Source organism: Filobasidium floriforme (assembly GCF_021052385.1).
Source record: "Filobasidium floriforme strain CBS 6241 chromosome Unknown HD553scaffold_21, whole genome shotgun sequence".
In the NCBI taxonomy this organism is placed as follows: domain Eukaryota; kingdom Fungi; phylum Basidiomycota; class Tremellomycetes; order Filobasidiales; family Filobasidiaceae; genus Filobasidium; species Filobasidium floriforme.
In genome coordinates, this window is record NW_025763642.1 from 315,433 (window position 1) to 340,193 (window position 24,761).

General features: G+C 52.3%; 9 protein-coding genes across 9 annotated transcripts; 4 read left to right on the forward strand and 5 right to left on the reverse strand.

Annotated features, from left to right (window-relative positions):
• The first annotated feature begins 78 nt into the window (after positions 1 to 78).
• HD553DRAFT_114500 (uncharacterized protein) lies at positions 79 to 1,920 on the forward strand. Its single transcript, XM_046176446.1, has 8 exons — positions 79 to 388; positions 460 to 554; positions 620 to 701; positions 769 to 930; positions 989 to 1,050; positions 1,122 to 1,367; positions 1,441 to 1,606; positions 1,694 to 1,920. Exons 1-8 carry the CDS (start codon positions 188 to 190, stop codon positions 1,823 to 1,825), a joined length of 1,146 nt encoding a protein of 381 aa, XP_046034085.1. The 5' UTR covers positions 79 to 187; the 3' UTR covers positions 1,826 to 1,920.
• On the reverse strand, positions 1,921 to 2,599 carry HD553DRAFT_344845 (transcription factor Pcc1-domain-containing protein; the record flags this gene model as incomplete). The annotated part of the gene is made up of 3 exons (XM_046183035.1): positions 1,921 to 2,089; positions 2,151 to 2,279; positions 2,478 to 2,599. 3 exons carry the CDS (start codon positions 2,597 to 2,599, stop codon positions 1,921 to 1,923), a joined length of 420 nt encoding a protein of 139 aa, XP_046034086.1.
• Positions 2,600 to 3,928: 1,329 nt separating this feature from the next.
• Positions 3,929 to 7,379, forward strand: HD553DRAFT_276151 (replication factor RFC1 C terminal domain-containing protein; the record flags this gene model as incomplete). The annotated part of the gene is made up of 17 exons (XM_046177940.1): positions 3,929 to 4,096; positions 4,161 to 4,312; positions 4,385 to 4,687; positions 4,754 to 4,870; positions 4,942 to 5,128; positions 5,185 to 5,244; positions 5,309 to 5,434; positions 5,493 to 5,578; positions 5,642 to 5,689; positions 5,745 to 5,882; positions 5,957 to 6,113; positions 6,178 to 6,314; positions 6,381 to 6,497; positions 6,564 to 6,732; positions 6,804 to 6,955; positions 7,034 to 7,136; positions 7,212 to 7,379. The coding sequence occupies 17 exons, from the start codon at positions 3,929 to 3,931 to the stop codon at positions 7,377 to 7,379; spliced, it is 2,388 nt and encodes a 795-aa protein (XP_046034087.1).
• A 185-nt stretch (positions 7,380 to 7,564) lies between these two features.
• Positions 7,565 to 9,496, reverse strand: HD553DRAFT_299719 (putative vacuolar membrane protein; the record flags this gene model as incomplete). Its single annotated transcript, XM_046178615.1, has 10 exons — positions 7,565 to 7,726; positions 7,791 to 7,850; positions 7,905 to 7,943; positions 8,004 to 8,156; positions 8,223 to 8,341; positions 8,401 to 8,454; positions 8,514 to 8,597; positions 8,657 to 8,982; positions 9,051 to 9,235; positions 9,302 to 9,496. 10 exons carry the CDS (start codon positions 9,494 to 9,496, stop codon positions 7,571 to 7,573), a joined length of 1,371 nt encoding a protein of 456 aa, XP_046034088.1. The 3' UTR covers positions 7,565 to 7,570.
• A 493-nt stretch (positions 9,497 to 9,989) lies between these two features.
• HD553DRAFT_114651 (kinase-like domain-containing protein) lies at positions 9,990 to 12,985 on the reverse strand. The gene is made up of 7 exons (XM_046176447.1): positions 12,657 to 12,985; positions 12,191 to 12,549; positions 10,906 to 12,064; positions 10,653 to 10,842; positions 10,508 to 10,582; positions 10,283 to 10,446; positions 9,990 to 10,211 (listed from the first exon to the last, which is right to left on the reverse strand). Exons 1-7 carry the CDS (start codon positions 12,681 to 12,683, stop codon positions 10,035 to 10,037), a joined length of 2,151 nt encoding a protein of 716 aa, XP_046034089.1. The 5' UTR covers positions 12,684 to 12,985; the 3' UTR covers positions 9,990 to 10,034.
• Positions 12,986 to 16,246: 3,261 nt separating this feature from the next.
• Positions 16,247 to 18,063, forward strand: HD553DRAFT_361670 (uncharacterized protein; the record flags this gene model as incomplete). The annotated part of the gene is made up of 1 exon (XM_046183980.1): positions 16,247 to 18,063. The coding sequence occupies one exon, from the start codon at positions 16,247 to 16,249 to the stop codon at positions 17,975 to 17,977; it is 1,731 nt and encodes a 576-aa protein (XP_046034090.1). The 3' UTR covers positions 17,978 to 18,063.
• Positions 18,064 to 18,456: 393 nt separating this feature from the next.
• HD553DRAFT_329671 (PTPLA-domain-containing protein) lies at positions 18,457 to 19,556 on the forward strand (the record flags this gene model as incomplete). The annotated part of the gene is made up of 4 exons (XM_046181930.1): positions 18,457 to 18,906; positions 18,968 to 19,089; positions 19,162 to 19,394; positions 19,459 to 19,556. The coding sequence occupies 4 exons, from the start codon at positions 18,457 to 18,459 to the stop codon at positions 19,554 to 19,556; spliced, it is 903 nt and encodes a 300-aa protein (XP_046034091.1).
• A 127-nt stretch (positions 19,557 to 19,683) lies between these two features.
• HD553DRAFT_344851 (putative lipid particle protein) lies at positions 19,684 to 21,866 on the reverse strand (the record flags this gene model as incomplete). Its single annotated transcript, XM_046183036.1, has 13 exons — positions 19,684 to 19,765; positions 19,825 to 19,867; positions 19,944 to 20,120; positions 20,190 to 20,254; positions 20,321 to 20,353; positions 20,417 to 20,466; positions 20,535 to 20,793; positions 20,869 to 20,926; positions 21,006 to 21,137; positions 21,216 to 21,237; positions 21,311 to 21,405; positions 21,489 to 21,510; positions 21,582 to 21,866. The coding sequence occupies 13 exons, from the start codon at positions 21,864 to 21,866 to the stop codon at positions 19,684 to 19,686; spliced, it is 1,323 nt and encodes a 440-aa protein (XP_046034092.1).
• A 281-nt stretch (positions 21,867 to 22,147) lies between these two features.
• HD553DRAFT_317050 (putative T-complex protein 1 gamma subunit) lies at positions 22,148 to 24,628 on the reverse strand. Its single transcript, XM_046180707.1, has 9 exons — positions 24,533 to 24,628; positions 24,394 to 24,455; positions 24,252 to 24,331; positions 24,046 to 24,176; positions 23,180 to 23,975; positions 22,770 to 23,097; positions 22,564 to 22,692; positions 22,455 to 22,500; positions 22,148 to 22,375 (listed from the first exon to the last, which is right to left on the reverse strand). The coding sequence occupies exons 1-9, from the start codon at positions 24,558 to 24,560 to the stop codon at positions 22,299 to 22,301; spliced, it is 1,677 nt and encodes a 558-aa protein (XP_046034093.1). The 5' UTR covers positions 24,561 to 24,628; the 3' UTR covers positions 22,148 to 22,298.
• Positions 24,629 to 24,761: the final 133 nt, after the last annotated feature.

A 24,761-nucleotide genomic window follows, 5' to 3' on the forward strand; every position in this document is an offset into this window, starting at 1 on the left:
ATCTGCCTGGAATGAACTGAAGAGAGAGCTCGCGAGCGTAAGTATCGATCGATGGTCTACTGGTACTCGACCGCTCATTAACCTTCTAATCCATCGAATCCAGCCCGGCTACAGGCCGCCTGCTTCAGCGGATCTGGTTGCGTTATTTTCCAGATCGTCTCAAACACTACATCCTTCGCTCGTTTCGATGGTGCTATTGTTACTAGACTACTTCAGCGTAACGGATTGGTCTGCACAGGCTACGAGACAGCAAGCCGAGCAGGAGTGGAAGATGTTCGATGCAGTCTATACTGAGGGCAACAAGGTCTGGCAAGGGAGTCCAGAGAGCGGGTGGCTAGGTCGGGCTATGCGAAAGATGGCAGAGAACTTGTTGCACCTGGCTTTCCGGGTGAGTCTCGCTGCCCCAGATTGTTTGTGTAGAGGCCTTGCTCACACTCCTCGTCCCGTATCGGAGCATAGTCAGCAACGCTGTCAAGAGATAAGCGATTTACAGCTCCGTCCATCTCTGTCGACCGGGTTCGGAGGACCTTCCAGATCGCAACTGTCTCCGAATGGTGAGTTTCGCTCGGCTGCTTCCATTTGGTCCGCACCAGAGTTCTCACTTCGTTTCTGGCCACAGTTCTTCACTGGAAGATCCTACGCCGAAGAGGGGTGACATGACATTTGCTCTGGGCAATATCTGTTGGAAAGTCTATGACCAGGTCTGTCCCGACTCCGTTACGTTGCAATCGATACTCTCTACAGCATGCTGACTTGCTATACGTATAGCTACAAACATACCGTCTGTTGGATACCATCTCCCAGATGTATTCGACTATTCGACCTTCACCTCAAGCAAGACTCGATGCACCTTGTACATCACGAGCAGAAGTCGTGGGCTATTGGTTCTGGTGTGGAAAGCTGAGACTCGCCAAGGGAGATTTGCGAGAGGTAAGTTGCCAGTCAAAAGTTCGACAGCAAGCACTGAGCTAAACTGGACGTCTTGCAGGCTCGAGATTGCCTGAAGACAGCCTTCGACATGTGTCCTGTCAGCGCCGCCAAGAATCTGAAGTACGCCGTGATGTTCATGAGCCTCATCAGTCTCGTATAGCTGATGCTGATCCGCTCCTACACAAACAAAGAGCCATCTTCATCCGGCTCTTGACGTGCCAAATCTTGCTTGGATACTTTCCAGCACCGATACTACTCAACCACTTCAACCTGCACGCTCAGTTTGGGCCTTTACTTCAAGCGATTAAGTGGGGAGATCGAGCGCAATACTACCAGCATTTCAACAAGTGGAGCGAGTGGTTTAGACAACGAGGACTATGGCTGGTACTGCGAGAAAAGGGCGAAGTTTTGGTCTGGCGGAGTCTCTTTCGCAATGCGTGGGTAGTGAAGCATCATAAGCACTCGAAACCCCGGCTGATTTTTGTTTGACCGGACTATCCATTCCTTTAGCTATCGGATACACCGTGAAAGTCACCCAGAGGATCCGACAGCACGCAGCAAATCGTGTCCTACCTCTGTCTTCCTGGCTGCGATGCGGCTGTCATTTCGGCAATGCGGAGAGACGAACGTGGACATCACGGACGTTATCAGTATCTTGGCGAGTCTGATCGACCAGGTAGGCAGCGAATGTTTCTTCTGGTCCCTGCAAAAATCTACCGATCTATGTTACAGAGGAGCTGATGATACGCCCCTGCATTTCTAGTCGTACATCAAGGGACACTTGGGATACATGCAGACGATGCTGGTAATGCGGAACGCCCCAGACATGCCCGTCGAATCGGCGTTTCCCCGTGTGAGCGGGGTCCGGCCTCGGAGAGTGACGGCGGTAGGATGAGGAGTCGGGGGCTTGATGCAGGACCTTGATGATGTAGTACGATTTAATGACCTTGACGAGAGATGCTCACGGCCCCGCGTGTACTGCGGTCTTGTCTAGACGGCGATCCCGGTGTGCTCAACCTTTTGACGGATATCCTCAACGTCCTTCTGACCCTGGCTTGATGGAGCGAATTCGTGGATTGTTCGGATGACCAGGTTGATGTGCTCCATGAAGCCATTGGTGGCTAACCTCAGAAGACGAACGCTAACCGCCGTGTATGTCCTAACGATACCAATCATGTCAACCGATATGTACCTTGACTTAGAGCGGGGTAGCAGCTCACACGACAAGGACAGAGCCTTCTACCGACATGGTACGTTCGACCAGATGAGCGTTGAGCTCTCTATCCACCAAGATTGCACGTTTAGCTATCGTAGCATGTGCTTCGTTAGCGAAGGGGATCTTGATGGTGCTGTGGTCGTTCGAGTTTCTTCGCATCAGCTGATATCTTTTCAGTAACTCGTGGACCGCTAAGACTTGCGCTGAGTGCCGTGATAGGGTCGTGTCTGTCATGACAATTCCGTGTGGATCTTCCGAGGCCGCTCGACCTAAAGCTTCGATAGACTCTCACTAGTTGTCTAGTACGTGCGTTTACCCTTTGAGAGCATACAGGATAAAAGGTGCGGTAGACAGTAGATGTTGACGAGCTAGGTAATCGCTCCTCGGAACCGAGGGCAGGATCGGGTCGAAGTCCGATCTGGCGCGCCTCTCGAGCAAGTTGTCGATCGTCATTTCAGGTCAGAATCATCATATCATACCGATCATACCTAGGTCATACCTAGGCTACTGCTGTGCACGCAAACATAGAAGAAAGATTTTTTTGGTCTAGACATTCGATATCTGTCAGTGAATCAAGGGCTTTCTGGCACCTCGGATCGAGTACCGACAAACTGTTCTCATACCGTACCCGTCGGCTATTCCCGTTCAGGACCTGCGACTTGACCTTGAACTCGGGGCTTCGAGGCAAAACCCCATCAGCTCATCCCTACAGAGGGAATTGAATCCCGGAACTCCCTCGAGTACATCTAACCTATCTGATTTGACGAGCCGGAAATCGAAACCGAAGTTGTTGGATATGCCTCCCAAATCCGCTCGAGCTAAAACTGCTGTCAAGCATGAGGACGTCGTCGAAATCGGTACATATGAGCTGCTGAGGCATGCTGCCCTTTATCTAATACTAAACCCAACTTTTACTTGTTGACAGATGACAGCAGCGAGGAAGATGTAAAGCCGAGTGCTCGTACTTCCAGCAAACGACCAAGACAAGCGGCTTCATCTGAAGAGGACAGCAAGCCGGCAAAGAAGCGAGCTTCAATTGGGACACCAAATGGGAGTAGCAGGAGGAAGCCGGCAGCAAAGGTCAAGGACGACGAGGATTTTGAGGCGAGCATGCTATCGTCCCGAAGGATTTTGAATTGACGGGCTGTCTGACGATTGATCTCGCTATAGATGAAGGACGCATCGTCCGAAGATGACGAACCTCAAGTGGTAGAAGTCTCCTCGGATGAAGCACCTACAAAACCGAAGAAGACGGCCGGTTCGTCTAGAGCGAAGGGTGTTGCTGATACTAAGATCGCGGCCATGTACGGCAAAGTGAACCTAGAGGTCTTTGAGTTAGTAAAACGTCTACCTCGCTCAAGAAGCGATTCATTAACGTCCAGCTCTCATCTACTGCTAGCTTCTCTCGAGCCGAAGCTCTTGCGAAGCACGAGAAGATAAAAGCGATGACTATGCCAAAAGAAAAACGATCGGCACTCACAGGCTGTCATGTCCTCTTCACCGGTACATTCGAGAATGACAAGGAAGCGCTAAAGACACTGGTCGATAAGCAAGGAGGGTCAGTCTTGTGGCAAACACAAACGTCTAAACGAACATTCACGATCTGATTTCTGCTAATGCCTTTTCAGAATTGTCGCACTACGACCAGACGATCAAACGTCCTTCGTTGTCGCTGGTGACGATGTTACGGAAAGCAAGCTCGAATACATGCGCAAGAAGGGTCTACGTAACATCTCAGAAAAGCAGTTGCTCCTTCTGATCCGTTACTGGGCGAACGACAAGATGTACGAGGATGTCCCGACGCCTGCGGTCAAATCAACACCCAAGAAGAGTGAAGCTAGTCCGCAAAAGAAGAAGCCAGTCGAGAAGGACACAGAGAAACCTGCTGCGAAGAAACGAGGACCTAGCAAAGACGAGCGAGCTGCCGAGATAGCGAGCCTATTCAAGTGCGTTGGCCGCTGCATGTTCAATGAACGAACCGTCATTAACCATCCCCGGTTTCAGCTTTGACGAGGCTGCTGCACGACGAAAGAAGGAGGGCGTAGAGGAACTCGACAAGCCGCCTGGTCTACCCAACTGTTTGGCCGGTCTTACCTTTGTATTCACCGGGGAGTTGAATTCGATGAGCCGAGAGGAATCTACAGAAGTGGTCAAGCGGTTAGGAGGGTGAGTATTTGGCTTTCCCGCTTATATACTATCGACTTGTTCTCTGAACACGTTCGAAATTGCTGTCAATAGAAAGGTAACCACGAGTGTGTCGGGCAATACAACATACGTCGTCGCAGGAGAGGGAGCCGGACCGAGCAAATTGAAGAAGATCGAAGAACTGGGCATACGTCAAGTTAGCGAGGCCGAGTTCTACGATCTGATCAGATATAGACCGTCTGGAGGGAAATTGACCGAGAAGCAAAAAGAAGCTCAGGAGAAAGCAGAGAAGCAGATGAAGGAAGAAGCTAAACGGATGGAGAAGGAAGAACAGGCGACGGAAAAGGCCCAGGCGCGAAAAGCCGTGGTTGCAGGCAGGGAAGGCATTGCAGCAAAGTTAGTTTTGCTTTCGAAGTTCAAGCCTGGACGGACTCGCTGAGCTCGAAATCTGGGGTGGCATAGGCGAGGTCCGGCGTTGAGCAGCCAGTTATGGACGACCAAATATGCTCCCAAGACTTTGAAGGAGATTTGTGGCAATAAAGGTTTGGTCGAGAAGCTTGGAACTTGGTTGGAAGCCTGGTTAGTACCTGCATTGATATCGAAAGGTCTTGTTACATGTCTGAGACGAGGTACCTTTCTCCACTGTGCAGGCCAGCGAATTACAAGGCTAATTGGAAGAAGCCTGGAAAAGATGGTTCGGGAAGCTTTGCAGCTGTCCTGATCAGTGGCCCTCCGGGAATCGGCAAAACGACCTCAGCGCATCTCGTCGCCAAGCTCAAGGGCTATTCTCCTATCGAGTTGAACGCATCCGATGCCCGAAGCAAGAAGCTGATCCAGGTATGTCAGCACAAGGCTACTGGCCCGGTCCCATCTGGGCTGACTTTTCCGGTCAGAACGCTACAAATGTCGACAATGCGTCGCTCGACGGGTGGTTCGCGGGGGGTGGTCTCACGGTGAGGAGCTAGTATCTTGCATTGCATCTTGGGAGCTGTTCCGCTAAACCCGCACGACGAGCAGAAAGATTCTGCTGCAGGCCTGGAAATCAACTCTCGGTCATGCTTGATCATGGACGAAGTGGATGGAATGTCAGGGGGCGATCGGGGAGGGGTCGGAGCGATGAACATCCTCATCAAGAAAACAAGAGTGATTATGTTCCTCTTGCCTGTTTGTCTTTCGCTCTACTGACTTCTAGGCATCACAGATCCCGATCATTCTTATCTGCAACGACGCTAGTACGCCGAAGATGAAACCGCTTAATGGAACCACCTGGCCAATGAAATTCCGACGGTAAGCTACCCTGTAGCATCCTCTCCAAGCTTTGTTGGTGGTGCTGACTGTCTCGCTATCTAGACCCTCGAATACTGAAATGCGGGCTCGCTTGATGACGATCGCGTTCAAGTAGGTCAAGCCTGATTTTCCATTCCGACCGATGCTGAAATTTTGGCTCTATCAGGGAGGGTTTGAAGCTGGAGGCATCCGCTCTGGATACCCTGATCGAATCTAGCCAGTCGGATCTGCGGCAAGTGCTGAATATGCTTTCAACGTGGAGATTGTCGAAACAGGCAATGTCATTTGAAGATGGCAAGAGTCTGTAAGTCTTTGTCGCTTGCTGCGTACCGCTCAAGCTAGCTGACCGCCTGACCGTCTGACCGTCTTCCGAAACAGTGGCAAAGAAAGCCAAAAATATACCATCATGACCCCCTTCAACATCGTGCCTGCCCTGATCGGTCCATATGCCTTTTCCAAGACCAGTCGCCAGACTCTAAATGACAAGCTGGATCTGTACTTCCAAGACTTTAGCTTTGTTCCTCTCTTCATCCAAGTGAGCGCGGATGCACGAAGACGGCTACCCATTGACCGGTCATGCTGATCTAAAACGGAAATAGGAAAACTATCTCAAGAACGCTCCGGCTAGAATTCCGAAAGGCGACGATCCAGAGAGTCAGATGAAACGGCTCGAATGCTTTAGCAAGGCTGCTGATGCCATCTCGGATGGGGATTTGATTGACCGAATGATACATGGGTAAAGCAGGCGGCTTTCCGGTCGTTACAGGTTTCAAGCTGATACCCTATATCATGTCGATCGCAGTCAAGAACAGCACTGGTCCCTCTTGCCTGCACATGGGTTCAGCTCTACCATTCGTCCCGCCTACTGGATTTATGGAGGAAGTTCAGCGGCCGGATACAACCCGGTTTCTTTCCCTGCGTAAGCCTCGCAAGACCATATCTCGTCAAGTGATTTTGATCCGAATCTTCTTGTCACCGTCATCAGTTTCTTGGGCCAAAACTCGAAACGTCAAAAGCTGGCCAGACTCCTTGGAGACATCCAGATCAAGATGCGCTTGAAAGTATCTGGTAGTCGCGATGAAGTACGCCAAGACTACATGCCCTTGCTGGCATCGAAAATTGTCCTTCCGCTCACCAGGAAGGACGAAGCCGCGGTACGACCCCATGTTTTCTAGAGTGTTATCGATATTACTGCACTGACATAACGTGCATTAATTATCATCAGGACGCGCCAGAAAGCATCATTCCCTATCTCGATGAATATTATCTTAACAAAGAGGATTGGGACGCCTTTGTAGAGCTTGGAGTTGGAGAAATGAAAGGTGAAACTATCTCTAGCAGGATCCCCGCAGCAACCAAAGCGGCTTTCACTCGAGCGTAAGTTTTGAGTGTGCCGGTGTCTTTTGACTAAGCCGTCACTGATCGACCCGTCGACCTTGACCCGATCGGCCCCAGGTATAACAAGGTGGATCATCCTGTTGCGTTCCACCGAGGTGAACTGCTCTTTGCCGGAAAGAAGGGAACAGCACCTAGGCCAGATTTCGATGAAGCGTTTGATGTGAGTCGGAGCGCCTCACGGAAGCAACGAATTTGTGCACGTTACTGAAAGATGGATCTGCAGGACGATGATGAGGAGCAAGAAGCGCCGGCAGGAGATGAGGACGACGCCGACGCCGAGACACCTGATCCCAACGCCGACTTGGGCAAGGACAAGTTGATCAAGATGCCAAAACCCAAGAGAGCTAGCAAGGCCACCCCTGCGGCCAGCAAGGCGCCAGTGAAGCGTAAGAAGAAGGATTGAACATGATGCAGTAGCTAGAGCGTTGAATTGTATACCCCATCACGACCCCGTCCTTGTGACACTGCTTTCTCTTATGCTATTTGACGGCAACCGCCTCGGACCATGTTGAGACGTCTTTGCTTGGTGTGGACTTCAGCACAGGCACTTAGCTCGATTCCGAGCGCACCACGATGTTATGCATTTCATGTCGGTCAAGCTAACGGTCTTTCGCGCTTAGCTACCGTGTACAACTTTCGCATTACAAAGCAAGATGCCAGACAGGTTGCACCGAAACAGAAAAAAATGTTTCCTATGCCACCTATTGGCAGGTGCGCCATTGCATCTCGGAGTGGGAGGAAGATGACGCCCTGCATCGAAACGTGGCAGGATCAGTCGCGAGCAGACATGCCTCAGGACAGTTTTGTTACGCACTACAAGGCAATTAGTGAACCAATTCAGAAACAACCCTAGCGATCCAGCAGCAGATGCGGCCTGGTAGAAGTTTCATCTCAGCGCGTGTTGGACATCAAGACTATCGCGACTTACAGAGGACGGCATGACATCTCCAATAACCACCCATGTGACCTGCATCACACATGTGATTGTTGAACTATAAGTCTCGAAAACTGACACGATACTACTCACCGGTCCGAGGCCGATACTGAAGCTCAGTACGAAGGCGATGATGGCCACAGAACTAGGTATCGCCCAGCCGTTGTTCATGGATATAGCCAGACAAAAAGCTGATATCGACATCAAACCGGCCGAAAGTACCAACAACTGTTTGGGTTTATATTTCTAGCAGCGGGATCGCCTGTCAACATTCGTGTAGCTCCCACCACCAGTCAATCATATGGGACCTACCTTGAGCAAAAGTGCTGAAGCGAACGTTACGGGGACTTTGACCGCCGCTATCATCAGAGCGATCATCTTGGAGCTGGTCGGAAACGTCGTCGACATGATCTGATGGCTGAAGTACATCACTGTGATGCAGCAGGATGTAAATCTATATTGTTTTCGTCTCGGCTCGAGCTTGACTTACCTGGACTGATTCCGCACACCTGTTGAGAAAGTTGGACCAGTAGTACGGTATACACTGCACGGATCGATGTAAGGCATATGTATTCGGATTGCTAAAGAGGTCTGATGGCTTACATGCACGACGCAGAGTTGGTTGCGCAGTATGCAAGAGTTCCCATGCGCTTAACATCTCGTTGGAAGGCTTGCTGGGGTCGGCTTCTGCAGTGAAGCTTGGATCAGCGAATGGGATAGGTCGTATCATAAGTTTTGCGGCTCACCATCGTTCAGAAGAGGGTCAGATTCTCGTGCGTCTAATTCCTTGCCGTCTTTCCTGGCCCGATGTTGAAGCCAAATACTGCTTTCCTGTATGAATGGGCTGGCCGCCAACAGCAGGAAGGAGATCACTGCGCTAACGATGGGTACGAATCTCCATAAATAGGGTCTGGACAGTGGGATCGCCAGAGATTGGGTAAGAAGGACTCCTAGTACGATAAACGACTGATTGGCTATTCCCAGGCGATTCTTGTAGGCAGGTGGGGCTGTTTCGCCCAGATATAACGGTGTGACGACTGTTGCGATACCACAACCTCCCCCCACACATAGTCTGAAATAATGAGATGGTGTATATCAGCATGATACCGCGAATCACTGCCTCGTTGGGTCGTAGCGTACCTGGCAAACAGAGCCCATTTCAAGTCAGGCGCAATAGACAAGGCTATGCTGCCTAGCAAGACCAGGCCCGAGGATATCTGCAGGGCAGCTCTCCTTCCGTATTTATTGGAGATGTAGCTAGCTCCCAAAGAGCTCAGGAGTCCCCCAAATAGAAAGGCTGACGAAATCACTCCGAATTCGTACAGCTAAAAGCAGAGTAAGGGTTTCAGACGAGATCGTGTTGTTCCAATAGACTCAGAACTTGCCGTAACATCCAGGCATGCAGGCACGACATTGTGATTTGCATGATCCTGATGGGAGCCACGGTTCTCCAATCCGCTGCACATCACTGCACCTTGGATCCCGTTCAAAGCGGTGATGTGATAGCCATGCTGAAGCGTGTGCATGGCAGACCAAGCCACTCCTGCCATGATCTGCCCGGTCAACTCCTGTGGATGAGAAGCCATGTTCACCTAGATTGATCTCCTGTCCTTCCCATGAGGTGCTATGATCGGGGGGGGGGGGGGGGGGGACCTAGATCTTGGACGCACTTTGTGTGTATCTCACAGGTCTGAAGGCAGAAGATAACAAACATTCGAGGTCGTTGTTCTGATCGGAAACTGCTCTGCCTCCCCGGACCGGAGGTAGCCGATCTGATGACGTAAGCCGGAAGCCACCAGCAGCCCATTGAACAGGCAGCAAGGTAATAATATAACATTAAACATAACAAGGAGCATTGGACAGGTTTGCATGATACGGTGCGAGACGTCTATGAGGGCCGGTTGTTGGTACAGGAGTCGATGTTGGCAAGCAAACGAGGAGGTCCGGATCGAAATAGGTTCTGCCGTTATGTTCGAAGCGATAGTAAGCGAAAGTCGTAGGCCCAAAGTCGAAAGTGGGATGGGTTCCAGATAATATAGTCGAGGTGAAGGAAGCAAGGCCTAGATGGAATCGGCCGTGCATTCGGTGCAGGGGGAGGTATGGTAGGGTATTCGGCTAGGTATATCAAGCCTTTGATGATTCTTCGGTTGTCGTGTTTCCGGCTGCAGCAGCTTGCGCGTCTTCCTCTGCCTGAGCCAGTCTATGCAGTTCGTCAATCTCTGCCGGTACGAGAATGCCGTCCAGCCAAGGATGGTCGATCAAATCTCTGGCACGCGCTCGCTCATTGATGTCGTATTTGAGCTGTCGTATAGAGAGAAACAAATCAGTCTCACCCAAGCGTTATCGCCCCTCAGAGAGGTTATGAAACTGACCATCGGCATCAAGAAGTCCGCCAGCGTCTCTGCCTCGCGAGGGTCGAGCAGGTACTTGTCAGTCAAAACTTCGCGTATACCCCAATAACGGAGTTTCTGAATATTGCGCAGGGTTCCTTTACGCGTAAAGATTTCGTTGCTGTACTTTCCACCCAGGGCGAGGGCTATAATATGAGGTTGATGTGAGATGGATGTGTCGCGATTCGCTCAGAGCACGCTACTCACGCCGAGGCATCTCGCCCAGCAGCTCGATCACCTGTGCCATGTGATCCTCGTCTTTCGAATACCGACTGCTGCTCTCTGCATACAGTCCGAAGCGTTTCCAATGAGCGACTTGGCCTCTTGAGTAACCAGCAGTATCAAAACTTACGAGGATCAAACAGGTAATCCCCGCTCAGCAGCTCAAACGTCAGACATGCCATCGACCAGCAATCCGCCCGGTCATTCCACTTGTTACCAAGGATGACTTCTGGACACCGGTACTGCCGGGTCTGGATATCGTTGGTGAAATGGTGATCGACGTAACAGGCATTACCCAGGTCGGCAATTTTCACTTCGATCTGTTCGTCCGAATGCACAAATGGTTAGGTGGAAAACTGTGCATGAGCTTTCTCATGACATACCATCTGCAGGGTATCTGGGTCATAAGGTGCAGGAGGGGGAAGCGTTGTCGGATCGTTGACCATGACAGAGGTATGAGGTTGTTGCTGCAGGGGGTTATAAGGTGGTGCAGTAGACCCAGAAGGCATGGGTTGGGAGACATCTGTCTCGCCCGACACAGCGGGAAGCGGAGCGTGTGGCGGTGCGGTCGGTGTATCGTTGACCGCAGGGGAATCAGAGCGAGTGCCGTTAACGTTTGCCGCATTTTCCGCGTCCTTTTGCGTCTCCCCAATTCGTGCTGGCGAAACATTGCTTGGGCTTGGTGTAGTGTTCTGTCCCAATTGCTGGGAGAGCAGTGAAGGGCCCATCTTCTTCGCCGGGATTGCTCGGTTTTTCTGCCCAAAGCTAGAGTCTCCCGGGCTTCCCTCTTTGAGCTTGACGTTGCCCAACCCGTTTTTGATAGAATCCGCCGACGAGCCCGTCCGACCCGCTGCCGGTCCACCATTCGTCGTTGAGCCAGAATCCGGGGTAGCTGCCGCTGACGACGTCAACATCGATTGCGCCAACAGACTCTTTCCCAGGCTGCCCGCCGCCGAGATCTTGCTCATCCCGAACCCATACTTGTCCAACATCGGACTCGACCCATAACTACTACTTGGACTAGGCAGAGGTTGGGATCCGGTGATAAAGATACCTTCCCTCCTCGGCGTCTGTGTTCCGCCACGACCCTGACTCGGTGGCACGCCGACGATCTTGGTAGGTACCGCGGCCGGACATGTCGCCAACTCCGCCGCGACCACCGCTTCGACATCCTCGATACAGATTAGGACGTTTTCCGGTTTGAGATCCGTGTGAATGATCCCGCACTCCGTATGCAGATAGTCCAACCCGAGTAAGACCTGCTTCGTGATCTGCTTGACGATATGTGCCGGGACCCCTCGATGCTGGTACCGCTTGATCAATCCCAACAGGTTCTCCCCCAACACCTCGAACACCATGCACACGTGAGACCCGTTGGGTCCGACGTGCCGAAAGTCATCAAGCAGCTGCACGGTGTGTCTTCGTCCCGGATGGTTCGGGTTGGACGTAACGAGCTTTTGGAGGAGCTGTATCTCGTCCAGTGCGGTTTCGGTGTAATGACCATCCGATTTGACGACTTTGAGCGCGACGTGCTTGTTGATCCTGCAGGTGCGAGCAGACGCCGAGACAGCGACGTGCAAGTAAGCGTAGACAATATCGGATTAGTTCAAGTCAATAACTGCAACGTTCCCAATTTCTTGTCTTGCGAGAGGCATTACGCAAACTCACGTCGTATCCCTAGCCAACCAGACGGTACTGAAGTGCCCCCACCCCAACTTCCTCACGATCACATATCTCCCATCCTTGAACGCGTCGCCTATATGCACTGGATGATAACCCCCAGGCCGATAATCCTCGAGATCCTCCTCGTCCTCGGTCAAGACGCTAGGTTGTGCTGAAGATGCCGAGGTTCCCGAGATGGTCGATGTCATGGAGGAAGGGTCAACATCGAGGTGATTGTGGTTGTTGTGATTGTGCGTGTGAGAATGAGAGGTTGAGACGGGGAGAGGCATAGGAGCGGCGGTTGGAGTTGCCGTCTGGGAGGTTTGGATAGGACGTGGAGGGATGGTACTGTTCTGCGATGTGTGCTAGAGAGACGAGATCGAACGAAAGGAGTTCCGGGGCAAAGGGATGACAGGCGGTTCAGATGTTGACCTCAGTGTCTTGGTTGAGAGCTCGACGAGGCTTTGCTCACCTTCATGGATACGGCGAGAGGAGGCATGACAAAAGGTCCGGGATGTAGGTGATGAGCCTCAGTGGTGGCGGTACGACGATCCTGTTGATCCTAAAGCACAGACAACAATGCCTGAACCTTTCCAGCACAGAGTAGCGATTTCAAGCTGAGCCCTATGTTCCTCCACTTTCGACCGGGTCGAAAGGGTCACTACGATGATTCCCTCCTACTGACACAGTCCGATTCAGTGAACAGCCGAGTAAGTTGAATGCTGCACGTATGCTAGAACCAGGTTAAAGTCGGGATGTCTGTATGGGCTCCTGTGATACGTTGAGTTCGCGTCCGTGGTGATCACCGCGATCACTGTTTCAATGTCTTGTTACGTGGTAACGTGGCTATGATGAATGATGAATGATGGATACAGGAAGTGGGGCTGATCTGCTGATCTGCTGACGTTGATGCCGAAAGGGTTCCGGACCGAGAGCAATCACTACCGGTTGTTGCGTCGAGACTGTTGCGTGAATCAGCGAGGCCAAGAGAGATGGGTAGTGTGTTTCGTTTCGGATGATACTACAGCAGTCCAGATAGGAACACCGCAGCCAAGTCCGTAATGATGATGTGCTGACTGCTAACGTGTCGGACAGCTAGCTAGCTAGCTCGAGGACGTGGTGCTGCTGTCTGATGATTGTGCGTGTGGTGCTACGAGCTCTACGAGATAACGACGACCTGACCCAGACGGGGGGATATCAGTCCACAAGCAAGGGGTGGAGAGACGCGGGAGGCGACAGCCACGACCCAACCACGCCGCACACAAACGCAAGGGGAGATAAGGGGCCGGCGGTATTGGGCACGAAACACCGACACACCGAGAACACACCCAGACTCTTGCTACTACGAACGAGCAACTACCTACACCGCCCAGAGGAGCTAACGGATTCTACCACGCGCCCGGTTCGTCACTCTCACACCACGATCTCGTGGTAATCATGTCGCATCTTCATCGTCCCGGACCAACCAGCCGACCCCTATTGCGCCTCTCGAATGCTCCGTCCATTGTCAACAACGCAACAACCAGACTTTGACCTTTCGTCATCTCGCAGCATAGATCCATCTCAGCACATGTCCACCAAGTTGCGGTGAGAAATCGTCATCCCCAGATCCCATACTGCCCGGTCTCAGGATCGCGAGGGACAAACTCTGATCGTGCGGAAGTTACGCTTCGCTTTTGCCTCCGTTCCGCGCGTCGGGAATGCTTCGACTTTGATCGGCCATAGGTTTGGGACGATCGCCATTGGTTCCCCGAGACCACTGCGAGGTCGCTTGGCCGTCAATCCTCCGGTTCACATGTCTGATCATGTCTGAACTCAAAAATCCACAATCTCGACGACGATCTGTCGTCTATAATTATTCCTCCGGGTATCTCGGCCGAAACAACAGAGATCGACACAGAGGGAGAGGTCCAGACCGAGATGTGAACCGTCGGATGCTTTTCTACCTCTCGTTTCAGGTGACCTTACCATGAAAAGCTAGCATAGTGTGGAAATATGGAAAGCGAGTGTTTCGTTCCTGTACGAACGGCTGTGACAACAGGATCCCCGTCGGCCAGGGGTATATATTACCCTCCGAAATCGCTACGATGATCTTTGGCCGCGGTACTGCTACCCCGTACAAGGTCTCTCACGTGTTTCAGGCAGACCTCGCTGTACAAGGGGTCTGAGCCTCATTCCAAGTTGGCGTCCAGGTAAACCGTCTTCTGTTGCGCCAAAGGTAGGGCTGCGGTGACAGGAATCGCGGACCTGGAAGACAAACATAACCGTCTCGTATGAAAACTGTCGGTTTCAGGCTTGACGGTCTCCCTCACTAAAATCCCATGCCGACGTTGGCCACCGCTGAATGCAGGAACACATGCTAGACCGAATGTTATAATAGAGCATTGTAGCGGGGAAGGAGCGGCTGTGGCCCATGTTGTTCCATAAAATCCATGGAGGTCGGGCCCCGTAGACCTAGAGTTCGAATAAAAACGATGCTTATTGTCAGCTCTATGATAAATACTTTCATCATGCATCTCAAACGGCACAGCGCTAGCAGTGCAGGAGTTTCCTCTGATTGGTCTGGATTGCGACGACGTATACGTCAGCGATGGCTCATCGAAATATAACGGCCGGACAGTCGTTGTTGACCACGGACATGTGAACTGCCGACTCGCCATCGCATCTATCCGGCCTGTGAATCAGGGCGACAGCATGGACATGAAGTTGCTGAGCCCCCGCTGTTTATTTTGACCCGCTAGGCTGCCTCATGCTGGCGAGCGATAGCGTAGATGAGATCTCGAGCTCGACCTGTCTTGCGCTCATAATCCCTGTCGTAACGGCCTCGTGTAGCGTACCGTCCTGTTGGAGAGGTCGAGGCGCTCACTTAAGGCGGTCTCGAACTCGGATGTCATCGCTTATATCGACAGCGCATTAGCTACCCTGCCGCCCCAGCAGGCCCAGCAAATTGTCTGAAGAGAGGAGCCTGCATACCCATCCGATACTTGACCCAGTCAATGCTTCTGGGAGATTGAAGCCAATCAGAAGTCCGTCCAATCGAGAAGTCTTTTCCCAAAATGGAGTATTGTACCTCGGCCTGTCCCCTTCTATAGGATAACGGACGTACTGGTCCTGAGCGATGTGCTGGAGGATCGCACCGACAATGGAAAAGACTCTAGCGGCTTCAAGAATATTGTTGCTGTGACGCAGACAACGGAAGGCAAGAACGTACATCATAGTGCAGAGCTAAAAGACCGAGCTATCGGCTCGATCAAACTGATCACATCAAGTCAGCCAACTAGCATAGCTAGACCTTTCTGGAGAGCCAGGGAACGCGTCACAAAAGGTGATCTCGGCATTCAGGATCAAATCACCATTTCCACATCACAATAGTTCGCGTTTCATATTTCGCAGCACGGCCAACTCCGTCTTCCTTTTGATGACGCAGTTTCCGGCTGCTTCGGTACGAGTACTGTACGTACTGTACGCTCGCGCGCGAGGGTTGATGAAACGGGTTTGGACCGTGCTGTGCTTTGCCCGAAGGAAGCAAAGGCATGTGCACGCGATCAGCGCTTCTCTGGAGTCAAAGGAGTGCTCCAAAGGACCCCCGTCAGCGGGGTAAACACAGCACATGGAAGGATGGACCGGGGAACCGAGAGTTAACCGGTTTGATCCGGGGCACGAGCTAGAGAGAAACCTTAAACCCGCTCAGACAAAAGAGAGCTGATGAATCAGAGAAAAAAAGTGATTTGTCCCCATCCTCTCAGCCCGAATCGACTATATAGCTGGATCTTCCCCACAACGGGCTTCTTGGTACAATCATCTTGCACCTCGACCATGACAAAAGACGTCATCGTCGTTGCCTCTCACTGTCGACGTCGTCCTCGGTCCAGTCGCGCTCCACCTCATTGCGATCATCGACAAAAGGACATACTTCATGATCAAAGTCCTTCGACACCTTCTCGGCGCCGATATTACCCTCTTGTCGTCTCAAACGTACATTGAAGCTGAAACCCGCTATTCAGCCCCTCCAGTCTCGCGCCAAACGAACAGAATTTCGCCGCCAGCCCGAACCAACAAAGGATGTGGTGGCCTTCCCAATTGTTAAAGAGCAACAACGCTTCACCCAGTTCTGAAGCTTCTCAGACCAGCTTCTTCAAGCTCGCTGACGATATCAAGGACAAACCGAAGCACACCGAGAAGTTGAGGCAGACCTCTCATCACTCGCTCTCAATCGAGGACGAGCAAGCTTCATTGTCCGCGGGGCTCCTCTGCAACAAGCCGTTCGTCATGCATATGCCTTCTATCAACAAGAGGAAGACCAAGAAGGCCTCCTTGAAGAAGGCTGATAGCGATCAAGACGTCCTTATTATCGGCCGGACCGCTTCGTTCGAGAAGGGCCTGTCTTTGGAGAGGCGCCCTGCTCCAATCAAAGCAGCTGCCGTTCTTCGTCGATCGCTCTCCAAGAAGGCTTCCGCTCAATCTGTCCGTCAGGGTCCGGTGTATAGGAAAAACCAAACCGCCTATCCCTCCCCCAAGGAGCGTATCTTCGTTACGGACCTTGTCAACCCTAAAGAGGAGGACTACTTTATGCTCGATCTGGACGAGGCTTGGCATCCAGATGGGTACAGCTTGAAGGATCATACCGAGTTTCTGATCGACCTTGAGGGCAAGGTAGAGAAGAAATGGGGCGGAGACGCTTTCGCCCGTCCCGTGTCGACTAGACGACCGGTCGCGAAAGCTCAACAGGGAGCAAGGGCTTCGAAGGAGATGTTCCCCGTCTCGCCGACAGACGGCGGGGAAGATGAGACTCCCGCTGCTTTCCCGACCGCTCCAGTCGATAAACCTCGAGTGATCACCACCATCTCTGTGGACATGAGCGAGATCACGAAAGACACCGGCCGACCTCTTTCCGGCGCATCCACTCCGGGAAGCGCTATGCTGTCCTTCTCCGGTAAAAATCGACGGGGATCGAAGGGGTCTGACCGAGAGTCATTCAGGCCCTTTATATCTGAGGACACTATCGACTTTTCCGATGTCTTCGTCCCCCTCGGCCCTCTGCCCCCCTTCGAGGGGCAGTATAAAGCAGGAGGGGAGGACAATTTTGCCTCGAAGAAACCTGTCCCGAGGTCGAACTCGATGTCATCTATTTCTTCCCAAACGACCAAGTCTTCCTTCTTGAGTGAACACCGGAAACGTCACAGTACCATCGACCTCGCTCACTTACCCACCCCTGTCGAGGATGATGATGGCTGGTTCAAGCTTGCCAAGAAGGATAGCGAGAGCTGGGCCGATTTCTCGCAAAGCCTGAACCGCAAGAAAGGCGCCGAGTTTTGGCAAAAGCTAGAGGGTGGAGAACGGGTGCCCCTGCCAGAGCCGACGTTTGTCGGGGTCAGTCCGCATCGTCAAAAGGGCAGGGCGTCAAGTTTCGCCACTGCTGCACTTCACGAGAGGTTCTTGCCCAGGCTCGCTGAAGCAGGAGGTGAAGGCCCTAGGTCGTTGAGCCCGATGAGCCATTCCATCGCATACTCTCCCTCCCTGGAGAGGTTGACTTCCGGGGCGCTGCCGTTTCTATATGAGACGCTGCAGGAGTCTCCTTTTGGCGGGCGAGAGAGTCCTGCCCCAGGGGCGGGAGGAATGCAGGATCGAAAGGACGGCGCTTCCGCAAGATCTCGACAGCCTACGGGGTGTCATCCGTTTGCATCTCAATCTTCGACAGCGGATTCGCCCAAGAGTTTCAACGTCACCTCACCGGTGACACACCCTTTCGGTGATCGTAGCCCCAACCGAAACCATCGCTCCAATCGATCGTGAACATTTGCTGGGTCGGCACCTTGCTTGCGTTTCGACCAATCGCTTTGGTTGCACTGTATAAAACTATTTGACTCGGCATGTACGAGTGAATTTGATATGTAGTACCGAAGCCCTGTAATAGCTAGCGTAATATGAAGGCGAATGATCCTGAAACAGTAACTCTTCAACCGGGTTCGGTGCGCGTCGCCCAGTCGTCATTCGCTTTCCAGCTGCACCGGCATCTTGGTTGACCGACCTTCGCTCAATTGCAGTTGATACTCGTCCACTTTCACTGTTAGTCCATGAGAATGGCTACTAGCTACTAGCAACTACGTATCCCAGCAGCTCCTGACACGATGGCGGAAGTACAGCAGAAACGACCTGGATCTGCTCAGGCACCTCCTGTGGCCCGGAAACCCAAGCGTAAGACGGGACCAGCAAGATGAGGAAGTTGTCCTAGAACTTGACTTTCATCGTTTTGGCTGGCAGCTGCGAATGGCATGGTCACTTCATACCTGGTCGTCTATAATACCGTCTCCCTTCTCTGTTGGGGAGTTGTCCTCTTCAAGACGGTCTCGTTTATCGTCAACCGACCTGCCATCCCTCATATCGACAACACCAAGATCCTGCCGACCACTGCTTCTGCCAAGCTCTCTTCGCTGCTCTCCCTCGGGGCCACCAAGATTCAGCACACCGTCTCCCGATCCCATGCTACTACAGCTGGTATCCCAATTCCTCCTACTGGGATTATCAGCAAACTCAAGACCTACCTCGGCGGATCTTATGTCTACGAAGATCTCGGCCCTTGGGTCGTCTTGACCCAGACCGGAGCCTTGTTGGAGGTCGCGCATGCCCTGCTTGGATGGGTCCGGAGTAGCGCTTTTACCGTCGCCATGCAGGTTGCAAGCAGGATCTTCATGGTCTGGGGGATTGTCGAGACCAGGCCAGAGGTGAGTCTCCTGTAGGTCCGGCGTGCAAGGGCCTCGACTGACCTTGTACCTGTCTCCCCAGACTCACTTCCACCCGCTGTTCACTACCATGGTCCTCGCGTGGTCGGTGACCGAGTGTGTCCGATACGCTTTTTACGCATGTGCCCTGTTCAAGGTCGAGCCCCGAATCCTCACCTGGTTGCGGTAAGCCTCTCTGGACCCGCCGCCCTGCCCATCAACAGCCAGCTGACATCGACTTCTCCCTCCGAATTCTAGATACAATACCTTCTACATCTTGTACCCCCTTGGTGCCGGATCAGAGGCGTTCCTTATGTTCTCCACCCTGCCCACCTTGAAAACGCTCGTGCCTTCCATCAAGTCCGTCCTCAGTTACAGCAGGAAGGGCAAGATGTCGGTCTGGCTCAAGGCCTTGTCTGGGAGGAAGGCAGGTCAGCCCTGGGGCGCTTACGACTTTATGATCTTGGCGTTCTTCTGCATGTGGTGGCCTGGTGAGCAGAAGCGACTTGAAGTTCTGACAAGGGACCTTACCGACCTCTTTCTCGTGACACTTAGCTCTTTACGTCCTTTACACCCACATGATCAAGCTCCGAAGGAAGGTCTACGGCAAGGGCGGAAAGCAAATCGGAAGTGCTCCCAAGCCTCGCCGATGAAAATCGATCATCTTATAATGTTGCCACGAAACGAGGATACAAAAACCGAGTCTCGAATGCGTCTATGTCTATACAGGTTAATGGAGTGTATCGTATGAGGGAAATGACCATATGGCATTTCCAGACCTTATACTGCATCGACAATCGATTTCGCCCAGACTTTGAGACCACCTCGGCCATCTTCATGAGATGGGAATCGAGTCACGTCTCTGTGTGTAAGGGTTTATCAGCCGGTCTAATCTGCCATTGCGATTGTCATTAAACTCACCTGACAACGATTGTTGCATGCGAATTGTACGCGTATGGATACCCTGCAAAAGGGAACGTGCTGAAGTCAGTACCGGACGCTTTCTCGAGAAAACCTCCCTTATCTCCGACCTTACTTACAGACGACGATCCTCTCGAGCTGTGGGAGGTATTGGTTGAAATTCCTAATCATTGTCTTCTGCGCTTCGGTCAAAAGCAACTTGGCCGCCTTGCCTCGAACCGGGAAATCGTCCCCGTTCCAGTCACCGTTGACCTGTTCTTGGAGGAAATCTCCGGCTCGTTCGACACCGTCGCTCACTATACCGTTGCGGACCAAAGGTTAGGTCGTACCTGGCATAAAACTAGCTCAAGAATCGGGAGACTTACCAGACTGAGATATCCTAACAGCAAGGTTGTTGCGACTCGAACGATATCGTCTGATTCGTTTGCTTCTATAGTAATGGTCCATTTTGAGTCATGATCGAATTAGCCAGATCGTTTTTTGAGAACACACTCACGATCTGAAGCGCTGTATCGTAAGTGTAATGAAACTATGTACAAGAGAATGGTCTATGAGTTATGTACATTATGTGAAGAAAAGGCAAGCCACTCACGCAGATATGACGAAGAATGTCGCGACGATCGGGATCAAAGGGATTGCGAGCTGAGAAGACCGCACAGAGAACACTCCAACATCGTTCATCAAGTGTAAAGCGCAAAGCGAATACGCACGTAGTTGAAGGGGAATCGAAATTCCAGAAAAGGCGGTCGACTGGGCCGTTTGCGTAGCCCCTTCTGCCCCGATCTCGTCTTGACCAGAGTATCCGTCTCGTCTTCCCCCTCCCCTTCAGCCTCAGGCGAGGGGAACGACCAAGATTTGACCACGCTGTTCTCGTCAGTCTTAATCCTGATTCCGGTCGTCTCGAAACTGTCGAACGGGTCGGTCTCGGTGATAGCCGCCGTAGGATAGGAGACCGTCAGGTCGTGACATCTGTAACTCAAAAGGTAGACGAGACAAGAATGAGCGCGATTGTGCGGTCAGCTCATCGAACCGATTTTGACTTACCCGTTCGCTATGATCTGAACCTTTGGGAATTTGCGCAAAGTTTGCATGAACGGTCGAGCTGGAAGAAAAGACACCTTTCAATCAGCTTCTCTTTCAGTTGACCTCAGCTAGGTCCCCGAAGACCATGTAGAACCTACTGGGATCGCTCATAACTTCCAACAACGAGCGAGGATCTTGTTCGCTATAATGATCCCATGAGAACAGTTCGGCGCCTGTTTGAGAGAACATGTGTCCCCCGACAAGGTGTTTTATCGTAGAGAACTTGGTGCCTGGGTTGTAGGGGCCGTATCGCTATCGGTCAAACAAACGATCTTGAAGGCGAGCGATGGCAAGGTAGAAAGGCTTACCGTATCGCGGCATGCCGAGGTTCTAGGCAGATGAAAGGTTTACTGCATCAGCGTGCCTTCCTTCTTATGTTAGGCGGCCTTCGAGGAGGACATACAGGTGTCGCGATAGTAGAGAAATGTATCGGCTCATGTCTCTCAAAGAATGAAGGTGTTCTTGAGTCAAGAAGGGTGATCAAATACCGGGCGATCACTTCGATAACGAAGGCAAAGGAAGTGGAGAGGTGGGGAATGTCAGCTGCATATCGGGATTTACCGGCGGTGTAGATTACTGACAGCCTCCGAGAGAATAGCCCATCTGAAAAGGCAAGAGGAGAATGTTTTCAGTATCTTAGGTCTTCTGAACGAGACGCTAATTGTGACACTCACTATGGTAATAGCTTTGACATCGCCTCCTTGACTTCCAATCCTTTCAATCTTCTTATCCAGCTCGTCCGCCACCCTGATTGCCAACAATTCCACTCCGTCGAAAGTCAAGGTGCCGGGAAAAGTCGAAGGGATGAATACTTGTAGGTCCAGATCGCTACCGTTCCCCTGTTTCGATTGAGATCGCTTTTCCTGATGAGCTTTAACGAGCTCGATCTCGCATTGCGCGAGGTTGCCAGGATTGCCGTGCAAGCCGTGGATGAGGACGGCGAGATGTATGTCGGGCATGCTGTCAGATGTCGATTGATGAAGTGTTGTGTAGCTAGGGTGATTGTGTGATTCTCTGGGATGGGGATGCGAGCTTGATATAGATGACGCTCAAAGACGTTGCGACAAGGAGGATGTCACAATTTATCATCCTCCTCCATCCATCGTCCTAGTTCGGCATCGCCAGCCATGACGAAGCCGGCGGCGGCGGCGGCCATCGAGGATTTGCTTCCGAGGCCGATCCCCGACGGGCTCATGACGTTTGACTACCGGCAGCTCAAGAAGATCGGACCGCAGTGTGAGACAAGGATGGCTAATAGAATTGCTGTTCGCTGCTGCTGCGAGAAGAAATTCGCATGTAATCGTGATCTACATAGACAAAGGAAGCGGGTCGTAACCTGGGTGTGTCGTTTTTTTGGTTGTTGTCGAGTTTGATGCCTGGACGTAAATCCTTTACATCTCGGGCATCTCGCCCTCGCCCTCCCCACCCATCGTCTGTACCTGTCCACCACCACCGCCTTCTTCTGGTCCTGTTTACACCGAATGCCCGACGTATTAGCTGAATGGTGGAGGATACGATAGCTCCTGTCGTATCTCGTCGGGACTTACGCTTTGCGCTCACAATGTCATCTACACGCAACAACAGTTTGGCAGACTGCGACATATCCAGAGACGTGTTAGGTGCGTTTCAATTGCATCAAAGCGCCACGATTCTCACCTCGATAGCGGTCTTAAGGGTCTGGATCTTGACGGCTGCGGACTCCAACAGGCCGTACTCCTTCATGTCCACGACCTTGCCGGTCTCTCCATCAACACCGTAGTGGTTCTCGCCGTTTGCGTGCTTGGCCTATCGACCGAGAACAAGGAGGTTTGAAGAGATCAGTGAATGCTTAGGAAAGATGTATCAGGCTCGCAAAAGCTCACCCTGAGCTCGGTCAGCACCCTGATAGCGTTTCCACCACAGTTCTGCACCAAAGTCCTCGGGATCACCTCGAGGGCATCCGCTACGGCCCTGAACGGAGCCCCCTCTACACCTTCCATAGCCTTGCCCTTCTTGGCGAGCGCTACACTGATGGCCATCTCGGTCGCTCCACCACCAGGCGCGAGGGTAGGGTTGAAGACGACGTTCCGGGCGACGGACATGGCGTCGGCCAAGTTCCGGTCGATCTCGTTCAGGATGTCCTTGGAGGGTCCTCGGAGAAGGATCGTGCATGCCTTGGGCGACTTGCATTCGGTCAAGAAGGTGAAGTATCTACGCAGCGAGTCCAACATACGGGTCTTGCATCAGTATCACAAATAGCGCAATCTAGGCTCGAGGTAGAAACCAGACTGACTCGTCTCCCAGCTTCTCGATGTGGAAAAGACCACAATCCGTGCCGACATCAGACTCCCTCAGATCCTCGACCCTGTTGACGATAGTAGCACCAACAGCCCTAGCAATCCTGTTGTTGTCCGATTTCCTGACCCTTCGAATGGCCGTGATAGGAGGATCGGCCTTGAGGAGGTAATGTTGAGCGAGATCCGAGACTCCCTTCTCGGTAAAGACGACGTCGGGCTTGAACTCGATAATCTTGTCACAGAGCGCCTTGATCTGCTCCTCTTCGATCTGGAGGTAACGGTTCCAGTCCTCCTCCTTCGACACCTCGATGTTGGTCTGAGACTCTCCCTTCTTGTACTCCATAGGGCAGTCGAGCAGGATGACACGAGGGTTCTCGATCCTCCTCCTCATCTTCGGATGAGTGACGTCCTTGTTGACCATGACACCGTTGAGGACCTTGGAATCCTCAATCTCCCCACCGGGAATCTTTTCCACTCTCGCGTATCGCTTGATATCGACTGTCTTGACTCCGGCAGATGAAGAAGATTCACCCTCTGCGGTCTCGGCGACGGTCCTCACAGCCTTCAAGGCGAGAGAACACATCAAGTCGGACCATCGGGACGAGAACTTCGTACCAATCGAGGTTTTGATCAGAGCCATCATTTCCTTCTCTGACGACGTGTCGACGGGTACCGAGATCGATTCAATGGTGGCGAGAGCAGAGTCGAGGACGCTGGAGAAGGCCTTGATAATGACGACCGGATGGATGTTGCGTTCGAGCAGAGGCAACGAGTGGGCAAGGATCTCTCCAGCTGACGAGAACATCGAGATAGCTTAAGTCAGGGGACGGAGGATGGGAGTCTGTCAAAGCCAAAGCCTCACCGAGAATAATGACACTTGTAGTCCCGTCACCGACCTCCTCGTCCTGCGTTCTCGAGAGCTCGATCATCGACTTGGCAGCAGGGTGAGCAACGTCGATCTCTCGGAGAATGGCGTGTCCGTCGTTAGTGAGCCTTTGTAAGACGAACCAAGACATGAGTTTCAATTTGTCATTTGACAGCTGGTGTGGCGTAAACGAAAAGACTGACAAGATTCCTCCCATGGGGTCCAAGATCATCTTCAACATGGCCTTGGGCCCCAAACACGTTCGGATGACATCCGCTACCGTCTATACATGCGCGAACTGTTAGTCTCCGCCAGATTTAGCTTGAAAAAGTCCAAACTGCTGACCTTGGCAGCCATGATGTTGGCAGACTGCGCTTTTCGTCCGGTCTGCCTTTCGGGACCGGTGTCTGATGATCAAGGTCGAAATTCCAGGTGTGAGCAAGGCACCTCGCCTGCGGTCGACCCTTGCGGCGACGAGACTCACTCATGACCATGACATTAGGTTGAGCCATCGTTACAGATGCTATGAGTCGTTTTTGGTTCGGGATACTGCAGTCACAGAGGTCGAGATAGGCTTTGCGACCACGGGATGTTAACGACCCAGGATGATCTAGGAAGAAGAAGTGACCAGACTGCAAGTTATGGCTCGCGATGGCTCGCGAACAGTATCAGCCCTGGGAGAGACTGACCTTGCTCTCGAAGCAGTCGAAGCT

What these genes read in the sequence shown, in the direction of transcription:
- HD553DRAFT_317050 (XM_046180707.1), bottom strand. Translation starts at nt 24,560, where the DNA reads ATGGCTCAACCTAATGTCATGGTCATGA. An exon ending in CCAACATCATGGCTGCCAAG is followed by an intron (nt 24,332 to 24,393) that starts GTCAGCAGTTTG and finishes GCGCATGTATAG; the next exon opens with ACGGTAGCGGATGTCATCCG. An exon ending in ATCGAGAAGCTGGGAGACGA is followed by an intron (nt 23,098 to 23,179) that starts GTCAGTCTGGTT and finishes CTCGCTGCGTAG; the next exon opens with ATACTTCACCTTCTTGACCG.
- HD553DRAFT_114651 (XM_046176447.1), bottom strand. Translation starts at nt 12,683, where the DNA reads ATGCCTCCTCTCGCCGTATCCATGAAG. An exon ending in GGATTACCTGTTTGATCCTC is followed by an intron (nt 10,583 to 10,652) that starts GTAAGTTTTGAT and finishes GACTGTATGCAG; the next exon opens with AGAGCAGCAGTCGGTATTCG. An exon ending in GCTGGGCGAGATGCCTCGGC is followed by an intron (nt 10,447 to 10,507) that starts GTGAGTAGCGTG and finishes CTCATATTATAG; the next exon opens with CCCTCGCCCTGGGTGGAAAG.
- HD553DRAFT_114500 (XM_046176446.1), top strand. Translation starts at nt 188, where the DNA reads ATGGTGCTATTGTTACTAGACTACTTCAGCGTAACGGATTGGTCTGCA. An exon ending in ATCGCAACTGTCTCCGAATG is followed by an intron (nt 555 to 619) that starts GTGAGTTTCGCT and finishes TTCTGGCCACAG; the next exon opens with TTCTTCACTGGAAGATCCTA. An exon ending in CGGAGTCTCTTTCGCAATGC is followed by an intron (nt 1,368 to 1,440) that starts GTGGGTAGTGAA and finishes CCATTCCTTTAG; the next exon opens with CTATCGGATACACCGTGAAA.